The sequence below is a fragment of the Sinocyclocheilus grahami genome, unplaced genomic scaffold (assembly GCF_001515645.1).
Source record: "Sinocyclocheilus grahami isolate Dianchi unplaced genomic scaffold, SAMN03320097.WGS_v1.1 scaffold125.1, whole genome shotgun sequence".
In the NCBI taxonomy this organism is placed as follows: Eukaryota; Metazoa; Chordata; class Actinopteri; order Cypriniformes; family Cyprinidae; genus Sinocyclocheilus; species Sinocyclocheilus grahami.
Genome location: NW_015505304.1, coordinates 1,447,588 through 1,459,488, shown reverse-complemented (window position 1 = coordinate 1,459,488; position 11,901 = coordinate 1,447,588). Strand labels below are relative to the sequence as shown.

The window sequence follows — 11,901 nt, the reverse complement described above, 5'->3', positions numbered from 1 at the left end:
GGGGCGTGGGGGGGGGGGGGGGGCGGGGGGAAGACAGGCTTCCATAGAGATTTTATGATTGAGTTTTTCCTAAATATGCGTTCAAACAACAACAACAACAAATCTAACCTTGCATTAAATCAGCTCACTTTACACACAATATCAGTTAAAATCAACAATTTACTTTTTCATTATATGTTCCTGGTCTTATTATGCTCAATTTGTCAGTATATGTTTTTCCCAAGAATTAATTTAATTTATAAAACTGATAATTCTGGTTGATTGACTGGTTGAGCTGTGTTCAAAGGCATTGTAAATTACTCTATAAACATACACCTGTGACCTCATTACATCAATATTACTCCACCACCTTGTGGTCTGTGTGTTTCTTGGCAACCATTCTTCTATTAGTATTACTACACCAAAGAAATTGATTAAAAATCAATTAAGTGAATTTTGACTTAGTGGGGGGTCCAAGCACATGCTAACTGTTTTATGTTAGGGATAAAGCACTGCTGGCTATGCATGACGTGGAGGCATTACAAATGTTTAATGCACAGCTAACCATGCATTATTCCACTAATACCATGGTCATTGCCAACAATGATTGTTGAAGTGCAGTATTTGACCAGAAGGGTAAAAATGACAGTTATTTTCATCAGTTACACCCTAAGTCCCTTAAAGCCAAGTCATTTCACTTTGAAACGCCTCTCGGGCATGCAAGTGCATCTCCTATCTCTTTGAATGGGGAAACATCAAATTCTCCAGAACTGTTCGCCAAGCTTACAATTCAATTTCATATTCAAAATCACCAATGAAATCTGACAACAAATGTCTCATAAATGTTGTTTCTTTTGCTCAAATATAATTTAAAAAGCTTATTTTTTTAACCTGATCTCATGAATGTGCATTTCAATGGCACAATTTTCTGTTTCTATTTGGCTTAATATTTATATGCAGAAATGGACTTTGGCATGCATATAGGTTTAGGGGTGTGGAGTAGGTGCGTATTATATGTACGCCAAAATGCGTATTATATGCATGCCAACTATGTGCGTATCATATGCACAAAAAAGTGTATTATATGCACATCAAACATGTGCATATTGTATGCACGCCAAAGTCAGTTTCTGTGTACAAATATAAATATTGCGTATGAGTATTGCGTAAATCAGACACAGAGATGAGATAGTGCTGTAAGGTCACATTTGATTGAATAAATTATAGTATTTATTTGAATTATTGAGAGAGAGAGAGAGAGAGAGAGAGAGAGAGAGAGAGAAAGCGAGCGAGAGGGTTAAAATTGACGTGTGTGAAATTACCTGCGTCTGTGCGTCTCTCTCTACAAACAATGAAGCTGTGATTATAGTTACTTCAAAAACAGCAATATTTTTAGGAAATATAGTGTAGCAAATCAGTGTCAAAGCTGTTTTATTAATAAAAGTCACAGGGCAGTTGACAACAAGTTTCTGTGCTCCTGGATGTTTCTGTGTGTGCGCAGCACAATCTCTGATCTCTGTGTGCGAGTGATGTGTGTTTGTTTGTGTCATTGAAAGCAGTGCATTAATATTGAACGATGAACAGTGACTTTGAACTATCTGTGCATTAAACGGTTTTAATGCATAACTGCCAGCCAATCAGAATCGAGTATTAAGATAGACCATGGTAAAAAAAAAAGCCTTCAGTGAATTTACTCTGCTCTGCATCATGTCTAACGCCCCTTAGTTGTTCTAAATTCACTTTATTTTATTGTAGTTTTTTATGTGAAGCCTTTGTAACCTTCCAAAAGGTAATAACTTCCTCTGCCTTTGAAAAAACTTTTAATTTTGTGTGAGCATCATCAAGCCCTCTTATTTTTCAGTCCCTCCCCTCCAACTGTCTGGTCATTAGTATGATTTTTTTTCTCATTGAACATTCTGTTAACATGTAACATTAGGGAAGTAAAATGGGTTGCGAGTGCCCCTTCATGTTGACTTTAAACAATGACAGACAGCATTTGAAATAAAAAAATTGTTGATTTGTTAACAATTATGAATGCACTTAATTGCAGTATTTAAACTGATAAGTGGTTTGCTCTTAACAGTACTAAACCATCTGCTTCACATTTTCTTCTTGAACTTTATGCAGTATAGGTCATATTTATCAGTTTAGATCATACAGTATGTTCTTAGAAACTATACATGCTTGAAATTGCATCATTTTGAAGTTCCTTATTGTACAGTAAATCTTATGACTCAAACAATACATTCTTGCATTCTGACTGAGTGACATTTGGAAAGCCTTTCTTCTGTCCCACGAGCTCTCTCTCTCTCCAGCTCATTACTGTCTTCGTCTCTCTCACTGGTAAACAGAGCAAAAAAAGGAACAGACATGGGATGCTGACTCTCCTGTCGAACAAAACCAAATGTGACGCTCTGCTGAGTGTGAAGGAAAGCAGAGACTGCGCTCTGTGAAAAACAGCTCTCTGTCGAAGAGCACTTGCTGGAATTATGCACTTCTAGCATCCACACTAAGAAGGTCACATCGAGTACTGGCACTTTAATGGGAGCATGCACTATAAAGATCAACAATTTATATAGACCATGTTGAAAAACTCTCCTAAACAGATGATTTGAGCACAGGGCTTAGGTCAACTCTAATAAAGTCAACAGGAATCAATTGTAAGCTTAGCTTTAGCTTAGTATTTTTTTAATTTTTTATTTACATCCCCACAACATGGACTTTTTCTAGTCTTCTGTTCAATCACATAAGCTTCCCTTCCCCCCCATATGTCCCCACCCCCACTCCAGTGGAGGAAAACACTGTGGATGCACGTAAGGTTTTAACAGATTGATACAACCCAGGATTTACCATCATTATCTAGTATTGTAGCTAGCCTGTGCGTGTCTGTGTTAGTAAATTACTACCCATGGATTCAAAGACAAGGGCCTGCATTTTGTCAGTTGCTATAGTAACCAGCAACAGGCAGGTGTGAGGTGGATCTGAGGTTGTATGTGTGTAGCCCATAGCAGTTTTACTGTTAGCACATAAAGAGACTGTATACCAAACTGGACTACTGTACTTTATTTAGCTTGTGTGTTGGAACATAACAGTTTGCGAACTGGTGTCTGAACGGAGAGTGTGAGAGTCATTAGCTGTATTTATTGCAGCCTAGGCGCTCCAGCTGCACCAGCGTGTGCCAACAGCAGTAAAATAGCCATAACCTGAAGTTTAATAACATGATAGTTTAATCTTTACAGGGAGGAAATTTGTCATTTCCAAAGAAATAAAGAAGAGGAAAGGACTGGCCGGAATGAATGAGGGATGGAGGAGCAGAAGAGGTGAATGATTCATTAAAGGCTTCCAATTAAATTCTGCTCAATCATTAATTCCAAGACTATTCGTTATGAGAGTCTCCGGTGACAGGCTGTTTATTTATTACACTGCACACCTTAGATATTCAACACTGATATGATTTTTAAAACCTTAGCTGTGCCAGCTGTGGTGTTGGAAACAAGCTACATTAGATCAACAGAGTTTAGGCTGACTTTTATGTATATTTTAGGAATAGCAGTGTGAGGACTGAAATACATTTACATTGAACTGCGGCATGAGGGTGAGTAATTAAAGACAGAATTTTTATTTTTGGGTGAACATCCCTTAAATTTAAAGGGATAGTTCACCCAAAAATGAAATCTTCATTAACGTGCTTATACTTCGGGTGATTTGGAAATGTCAAAATAGCATACTACCCTTATTGTTTCTGTTGTAAATGGCAAAAACAACAGTATATAGTGTATATATATATATATGCTTGTATATTAGCGAACTGCTTGTATAAATAGTATCATATAGCATTTAGCATTTTCTCTTATTTCTGCCATATATGGCAGAAAAAGCTGGAGTAGTATTAGCGTACTACTAGTGTATGTTGGCTTAATGTGTAATAGCATGCTAGCCTTTTCTTATATTATTTCTGGTATATATGGCACAAATAAGAGTAACATATTAACATGGTATATTTTAGCAGAATTAGAACCTTTATCTCTTGTTTCTGTCATACATGGTGCAAATAGCAGTAGTATGCTAATATATTTGCACTCAACTAGTATATATACTGTAGTATACTGTACTTTCAGCTGAATTTGTTTCTGCCCTATATCACACCAATATGTTAGTATGCTATCAGTAATGAGGTTAGCAATGTAGGAGTCTACTGGCGCGCATTGTCATGGTGACGTAGAGAGAACATTACGATGAGTGTTTAGAGGATACACTTTAATTGCTCTACATCAACCTATCCACTATAATCACTCCAGCAGTTACCATGGGAGTATTGGAGCTAATGCAGCTGCATCTCATAGTCATGAGGTCATGCTGTTGGATAAGCTGAGAGGGGATAATGGGGTAAGGGGTGTGTTTATGCATACTCTGTGACCATGGCAACATATTTGATGAGAAGGAACACCTGGGATTTTAAAAGGATGTCCAACATTCACATAAACACACACACACACACACACACAGATCTCCATGCTGAAAACAGAGACCATATGGTTTGAGACCCTGGTGGTGGGCGCACTAACATATCAAAGGCCCGCTGTTGTTTACCGGTCAGGTGTGACAAACAAAAGAAAATTAACTAAATGCAGCATCTCATTGAGTTAAAACAATGGTGAAATTAAAAGGAAATTGTGTTTACATTGACCTTCTGATTAACAATTCAGAGTGTGCTCGTGTTTGTATTCAAGAGAAACCAAGAAAATGACCAAGAAACTGTAAGCAAACCATTGCATAGCATCTTTTCAATATGAAAAAATTGTGAACTATTTGTTGATATACATTTATTTAAAAAATGTTTAACATTTTCAGTTCTAACCACGTTTTTTTTCTTCATCCAGTATTCTGGTGCACTTGGAAATTTGCCATTTCAGAAGTAAAATGGAATTCGAGCAGCATTAGTTGTATAAAATGACCCACAATGCTTCAGATTAGAACAAAGGTCTGAAGTACATATCCTTTCTTTACTACAAGTTCTCTTGAATGTTTCAATGTTACAACCACTGTGCTATCATTTCTATCTTTTCTTCTTGTTTTGTGCCACTTATATCAAGGCCAACTGTGTAACTAACCTTCTTTGTTGAAAAGGACTAAGCGATGAGTCACCTATGGCTATTGTCAATATGTTATTTTTGTCCTATTATGAATCATTTATATTTATTTCATCCACAAGTTGGATTCAAGAAGCCAGAACTTCCTCCTATAGCACAATAACATCAAATCGATCTCATTCTTTGCCTGTATTTAATTGTAACTCTCAGTAAAACCCAAATTTTATACTGAATGGCTTATTTTACTTTTAAATTCTTATGGCAGGAGAAAAAAACACAAGGGAGGAGTGGAACATGGGATAAGCTTATGATTATCAATTCCCTGACTCGGTTATGAGACAAGAGATTTGGTCTCCTCTTAGCCTCTTAATAATTTGTGTGTTGTGAATATGAGCAAAGTGGAGAACACCTTAGTGTCACAAATGGAACATGAATACCAGCTAAGCAGAACATGAAAAGAGCTCTGAAAACATTAGGGAAATCAGACAAAGCTTAACTGTTAAAACCCAAGCATCCAAACATAAAATGCATCGTTTCATATCAATATAATGAGCAAAACTCATTAGCATCTGCAGCACTCTGTGGGCAATCACTGTAATCTAGATGCTTGTTTCACATTTCTTCCAAATCGAGTCTCTGTCCAGATGGATGAGAAGTGTTTTGAAATGGCCAGTGTCTCTCATTCTCAGTTGTCTAGAGGTTTTATGTGGCCTCTTGGCTGAAATATGATCTATTTTTGCTATGTGAAATTGGCAAGAGGTCTAATACTTAGTGGGAAAAAGTCTGTTGCTATTATGTTTTTGTTTTTCTGTGGTTCAAGGGTCACAATCACCTCTTCATAAAATGTTTTGTTTCACTTAATGCGTTTCACATTAAGTGAAATTTAAACTGATCTTAAGTCAAACCAGAATGAAAACATATTCCAACTTCTACTGAATGAGTCAATTGTAAAATTTGCTGAGTAATTCTGGAGCTGGATTCATGAAAGAATCTTAAATACTTTTCTTAATAGCTATTTTCTTCTTATTATCTTACTTAAAAAAGTTAAGAATATATTGTATTCTCAAAACACTTATCTTTATAAAAGCTTAAGAAGTAAGATGTTGATCAGCAAGTATTTGGCTAGAAATGCCATACAATCAGATAACACTAAAGCCAGGAATTTTCTTTGTAAGAAAAAAAGTTTTTCTTAAAGGGATAGTTCACCCAAAAATTAAAATTTGATGTTTATCTGCTTACCCCCAGGGCATCCAAGATGTAGGTGACTTTGTTTCTTCAGTAGAACACAAATGAAGATTTTTAACTTAAACCGTTGCAGTCTGTCAGTCTTATAATGGAAGTCAATAGCAATCACGGCTTTGAGAGTAAAAAAAAAAACATAAACAAAACCAAATTAAACCCTGTGGCTCGTGACGATACATTGATGTGTAAAGACATGAAACGGTCGGTCTGTGCAAGAAACTGAACAGTATTTATATCGTTTTTTACTTCTGATGCACTGCAATGTCTGAACTGTCCTGAGCGCATCCTCGACAGCCGGCGGGTGACGCGTCTTCTTCTTCTTCTTCTTGCTTTACGGCAGATCGCAGACTTATAAGTGCATTACCGCCCCCTATCTCTCAAATGGACCATTGACACTCCTAATTGAGATTGTAGATAGAGTGTCAATGGTCCATTTGAAAAATTGCAATAAGAAGTTCTTAATTTTGAGAAATTTCTTTTTTCTTAAGACAAAAATTTCTTATTTTTTTGTGAATCCAGCCCCTGGTCACCAAATGACTACATTGCCATTTCCATATTTTCCTCCTATGAATGAAGATGTTCCAAGCTAGATCAGATGAGGTTAACATCTGGATGTTTTTTTTTTTTTACTTTGATGTCACATGGAATATAAATACATACTATATTTCAAATTCTGTATTTCTGATGTTTTCTCTTCTCTTCTCAGATCAGATGAGGTTAACATCTGGATGTTTTTTTTTTTACTTTGATGTCACATGGAATATAAATACATACTATATTTCAAATTCTGTATTTCTGATGTTTTCTCTTCTCTTCTCAGATCAGCAAGCAGCACCTTCAGACAGTTAAAGATCGTTTCCAGGCCTTTCTGAATGGAGAGACTCAGATTGTAGCCGATGAAGCCTTCATCAACGCTGTCCAAAGTTACTACGAGGTTAGGCTCTATTTATTCATCAGTGCAACAAGTGTGAACTTACAAACTAGCTCATCTTTCAACTGGTTTTCTCAGTTAGCTTTATAATGTCAAATCCTGTGTATGCAAACCCTGTACACTTCCGATCAAAAGTTTGGGGTTGGTAAGTTTTTTGTTTCATGCTTTTGAAAGAAGTCTCTTATGCTCACCAAGGCTTCATTTATTTTATCGAAACTACAGTAAAAAATGAAATTTTGTGAAATATACTTTTGTGAATATTACTTTCATGAAAGTCTCTCACACATGAGAAAATTCAAGTCATATCAGCGACCTGAAAAAAAAATCAATTTTATTCTACACAGGAGTGGTCTGCCATGTTGATACCATGGATACTTGGTAACCCCCCTATTAACTTTTGGTAGCATAATAAATATAATAGTGTATTTTTGCAATGGCGTTAGCAACTAATAATGCTTTTTTGTGATGTTGCATGCCAATAAGTGTCATTATAGAGCCCAAGGCCAGTGTGTTGGATGTTTGAAGCTAAATGAGAGTTAACAAAACACAAACAGCAGAAGAAATGATTTGGCGCATCATTAAGCTTTATTTTGTGCAGATAAAAGTGCTTTTGAATGCTCAGTTAGGTGCCTTCAGTTAACTTTTGAGGACATCTAAACAGATCCTTTGTCTCTCCCATTAATATAATCCAGTTTAAATTTAGGATTGTTTAGAAATGTTAAGCTGTTTGCTTTATGCTGATTTGATGAGCAGCGTAATCCATGTCGGTGCATACTGTATATTAAATACATAAGTATACAGTTGCAGTCAATCTGTTAAATGTTTGAAATTACTTTAGCTCAAGATGTTGAAGGTATTAAGTCCTTGCAAAGGATTTAGTGAAACTTTCCTCTCTGATAAATATGTAGTCTCAAAGTGACACATTTTAATTGTATTTTAGGTGATATATAATCTTTTATGACCTAGAAGAGGTGAATCTGGAATAAATTGTCACACAGGCAAGAGTTTTGGGTGAAAAGGAGATTGGTCTCAGTATGGGTGGTAATTTAATGAGGTGAAACTAATGAGCGAAATGCCTTTGTATTCAGTCACAGCCAAAGCCAGCTTTTTCAATTCAATTAAACCCTGATACTCTTATTGAATTTGTGCTGGATGTTCCCTCTCTGTCAACTCATCTCCCCTGCTTATCCAGGCACGTTAAGGGAATTGTGTCCACTGGAGAGAGGTAGGCCGAGATAAAAATACAAGAGGTGAACCGGTGAGAGAATACAGAAAATAAAAAGAGTGAAAGAATAGATTATTAAATAAATATAGCCTTAAACCCTACTGCAGACTGTCAGACAGATTCTGCACTGCCAGATTCACACCAATTTTGTCTTGTTATAAATGTGACCCTGGACCACAAAACCAGTCTTAAGTCGCTGAGGTATATTTTTAACAATAGCCAAAAAACATTGTATGGGTCAAAATTATCGATTTTTCTTTTATGCCAAAAATCATTAGGATATTAAGTAAAGATCATGTTCCATGAAAATATTTTGTAAATTTCCTAACGTAAATATATCAAAATGTTATTTTTGATTAGTAATATGCTTTGCTAAGAACTTAATTTGGACAACTTTAAAGGCGATTTTCTCAGTATTTTGATTTTTTTGCACCCTCAGATTCCAGATTTTCAAATAGTTGTATCTTGGCCAAATATGATCATATTCTTACAAACCATACATCAATGGAAAGCTTATTTATTCAGCTTTTAGATGATGTATACATATCAATTTCGAGAAATTTACCCTTATGACTGGTTTTGTGGTCCAGGGTCACAAATCAGGACTCTACTGTGCACTTTATGACACAGGGAAAATCTTGCCTAATTTAGGACAAAGTGTTTCTCAAGTGCCTCAATAACCGTTTAACAAGGTAGCACTGACCTGCAGCCAATGTTTTTTGAACCCAGAAAAATTGCTTTACTTGGAATTGATAGAAGCAGCCTTGGCCTCTGATTCTCTGAGCTCATCCCTTTATTCAGATCATACATGAATCTGTGGCTGTTAAGATTGATGGCTTGAGCTTGTCTCTGTGTGTGTGTGTATATAGTATGTATATATATATATATATATATATATATATGTGTGTGTGTCTGTGTGTGTGTGTGTATACCACAAAATGCATCAGAAATACAGCATATCTAACATAAACTGTAGATCTGATGCTGTTGCATATGGGAATCTGAATATATTGAATATAAATAACTGTTGAATAGTGCAATTTGGATTTTAAAGAAATTGTGGCGTTGAGTTTAAAAATATTTAAGTATTTAAGAATATTTAAATGTGAATATAATGTGACTTTTTAAATAAAACACTACAATTTTCATTATTGTATATATTTATAAAACGATTAGTTCCAGTCCTTGATTCTTTAATTTTATATTAATATATATTTTATATTAATATTATATATTTATTTTATATATCTTTAATTTTGAGACGACGACCTTACCCTGAAGAAACTCTTCTCATGCGGAATATATATATATATATATGTATGTATGTGTGTGTGTGTGTGTGAAAGAAATTAATAATTTAACAATTAACTTAGGAAGGATGCATTAAATTGAGTAAACACATATAATTTTACAACAAGAACTTTCTATTCATCAAATAATACTTTAAAAAATCTTACCAACCCCATGCAGCATGTCTGAGCTCCTCAGCTGGTTATTGTGAACTTTGATGTGCTCGAGGGTAGCTGGGAGTTGTTATCATCCAACATGAGGTTATTCCAAACTATTAACCAGTAGTGTATGTTTGTTACTGTGACAAGATTTGTGTTTGATCACAGGTGTTCCTTAAAAGCGACCGCGTGTCCCGTATGGTCCAAAGCGGCGGTTGCTCAGCCAGTGACTCTCGTGAGGTCTTCAAGAAGCACATTGAGAAGCGTGTCCGCAGCCTGCCCGAGATCGATGGTCTGAGCAAGGAGACTGTCCTCAGCTCGTGGATGGCCAAGTTTGACACCATCTACAGGGGAGAAGAAGACCCACGCAAACACCAGCAGCGCATGACAGCCAGCGCTGCCTCCGAGCTCATTCTCAGCAAGGACCAGCTGTATGAGATGTTCCAACAGATTCTTGGCATTAAGAAGTTCGAGCACCAGCTGCTGTATAATGCTTGTCAGGTAAGGAGGGGACATTTATGCAAGTCTGTTCATTGCCAGGGAAGCGCACACTTGTTTCTACTACATGACATAGAAAATATAGAGATATATGTGATTATCCAAGTCTGGTTTTGGCTCTGTAATCAGATTTTTACCATGCTATTCTGTTTTTGGAGGAAGATGACTAAACCCAAAGAGCTCTGCGAGAGCTGGCTTGAAAGCAAGCATAATTATGTGTTATTTCAAATTGCTTGAAATTGGTCTAGAAAGCATCTGCATGGACCAGAAAACCTCCTGTCAAGATTCCTGCAGCAGGCTGAGGAAAAGCAACAGTGCCTTTTCTGAGGAGGTGTGAGTTTGCAAATCATGCTTCAGTTAGAAGAGCTTTCATTAGACCAGCTGCAGAAATGTACACAAGTCAAACAAAACCCAGAGGGCTGCCCACATTTACTTGACGTCCTCCAAAAAGTCATACTCTGTTCACACAGTAGATCATTTCAAAATACACTGCAGAATGATATGAATTCAGAAGGTGATGGCATCCTAGGCTCTTGTGGTCATTTCCTGTTTGTGGAAAATGAAATGAATGGAAACCAGCAAAGTGTGAGTTTGTTGAAAAGCTATTTACACTGACAATAGCATGGATAGTGAATCATTGACTCTGCTTCGGGCAACAAGAAATGGTGTAGTAGAAGGAATGAATGAAGCGGGCCGGGGCCTCAGGGTTACCTGGGAATCAGCCGGCCCGAACTCTAGGCACGAATCGTTGACCGAAAATGCATGCAGGTCCCCTACCCTCTTGATGGAGGCCAATGCCAGCAGGAGCAAACTTCATTGAAAGGAACTTCAGCTCAACTGTCTGCAAAGGCTCAAATGGGTCCTGCTGTAGTGCCGTGAGCACTAGAGTCAGGTCCCAAGAGGGTATAGAGGGGGGCCGTGGAGGATTTAACCTTCTCGTCCCCTTAAGGAACCTGACGACCAGGTCATGCTTCCCCAGCGACCTCCCTTCTATGGGGTCGTGGTTAGCAGCGATTGCAGCGACATAAACTTTAAGGGTGAAGGGAGACAGCCTTCGCTCCAACTCTTGCTGCAAAAAGGACAGCACAACTCTGATCGGGGATATTCGGGGGTCTTCTCAGTGAGAAGAACACCACTCAACGAACAGGTTCCACTTCAAAGCTTAGGCGTGTCTTGTAGATGGTGCTCTCGCTGAAGTGATGGTGTCGACTACCTCTTGAGGTAGGTCACTCAGAACCTCCGCGTCCCATCCAGGGACCAGCATGAAGTTTCCAGAGGTCTGGACATGGGTGCCAAAGGGTGCCCCGTCTCTGAGTCAGTAGATCCTTCCTCAGAGGAATCGGCCAAGGAGGGGCTGTCGTGAGGAGCATTAGTTCTGGGAACCAGGTCCGGGTAGGCCAATAAGGTGCCACCAACAGGACCTGCTCCTCGTCCTCCCTGACCTTGCACAGCAACTGTGCAAGAAGGCTCACTGGGGGAAACGCATAC

General features: G+C 37.6%; 1 protein-coding gene across 1 annotated transcript in view; it reads left to right on the top strand.

Annotated features, from left to right (window-relative positions):
- LOC107590158 (calcium-dependent secretion activator 1) overlaps positions 1-11,901 on the top strand; it is a 125,618-nt gene that overhangs the window by 11,425 nt on the left and 102,292 nt on the right. The window contains exons 3-4 of the mRNA XM_016278774.1: positions 7,132-7,245; positions 10,084-10,416. Of these exons, the coding sequence (XP_016134260.1) occupies positions 7,132-7,245; positions 10,084-10,416 (447 nt within the window). The remainder of the gene's footprint in view (positions 1-7,131; positions 7,246-10,083; positions 10,417-11,901) is intronic.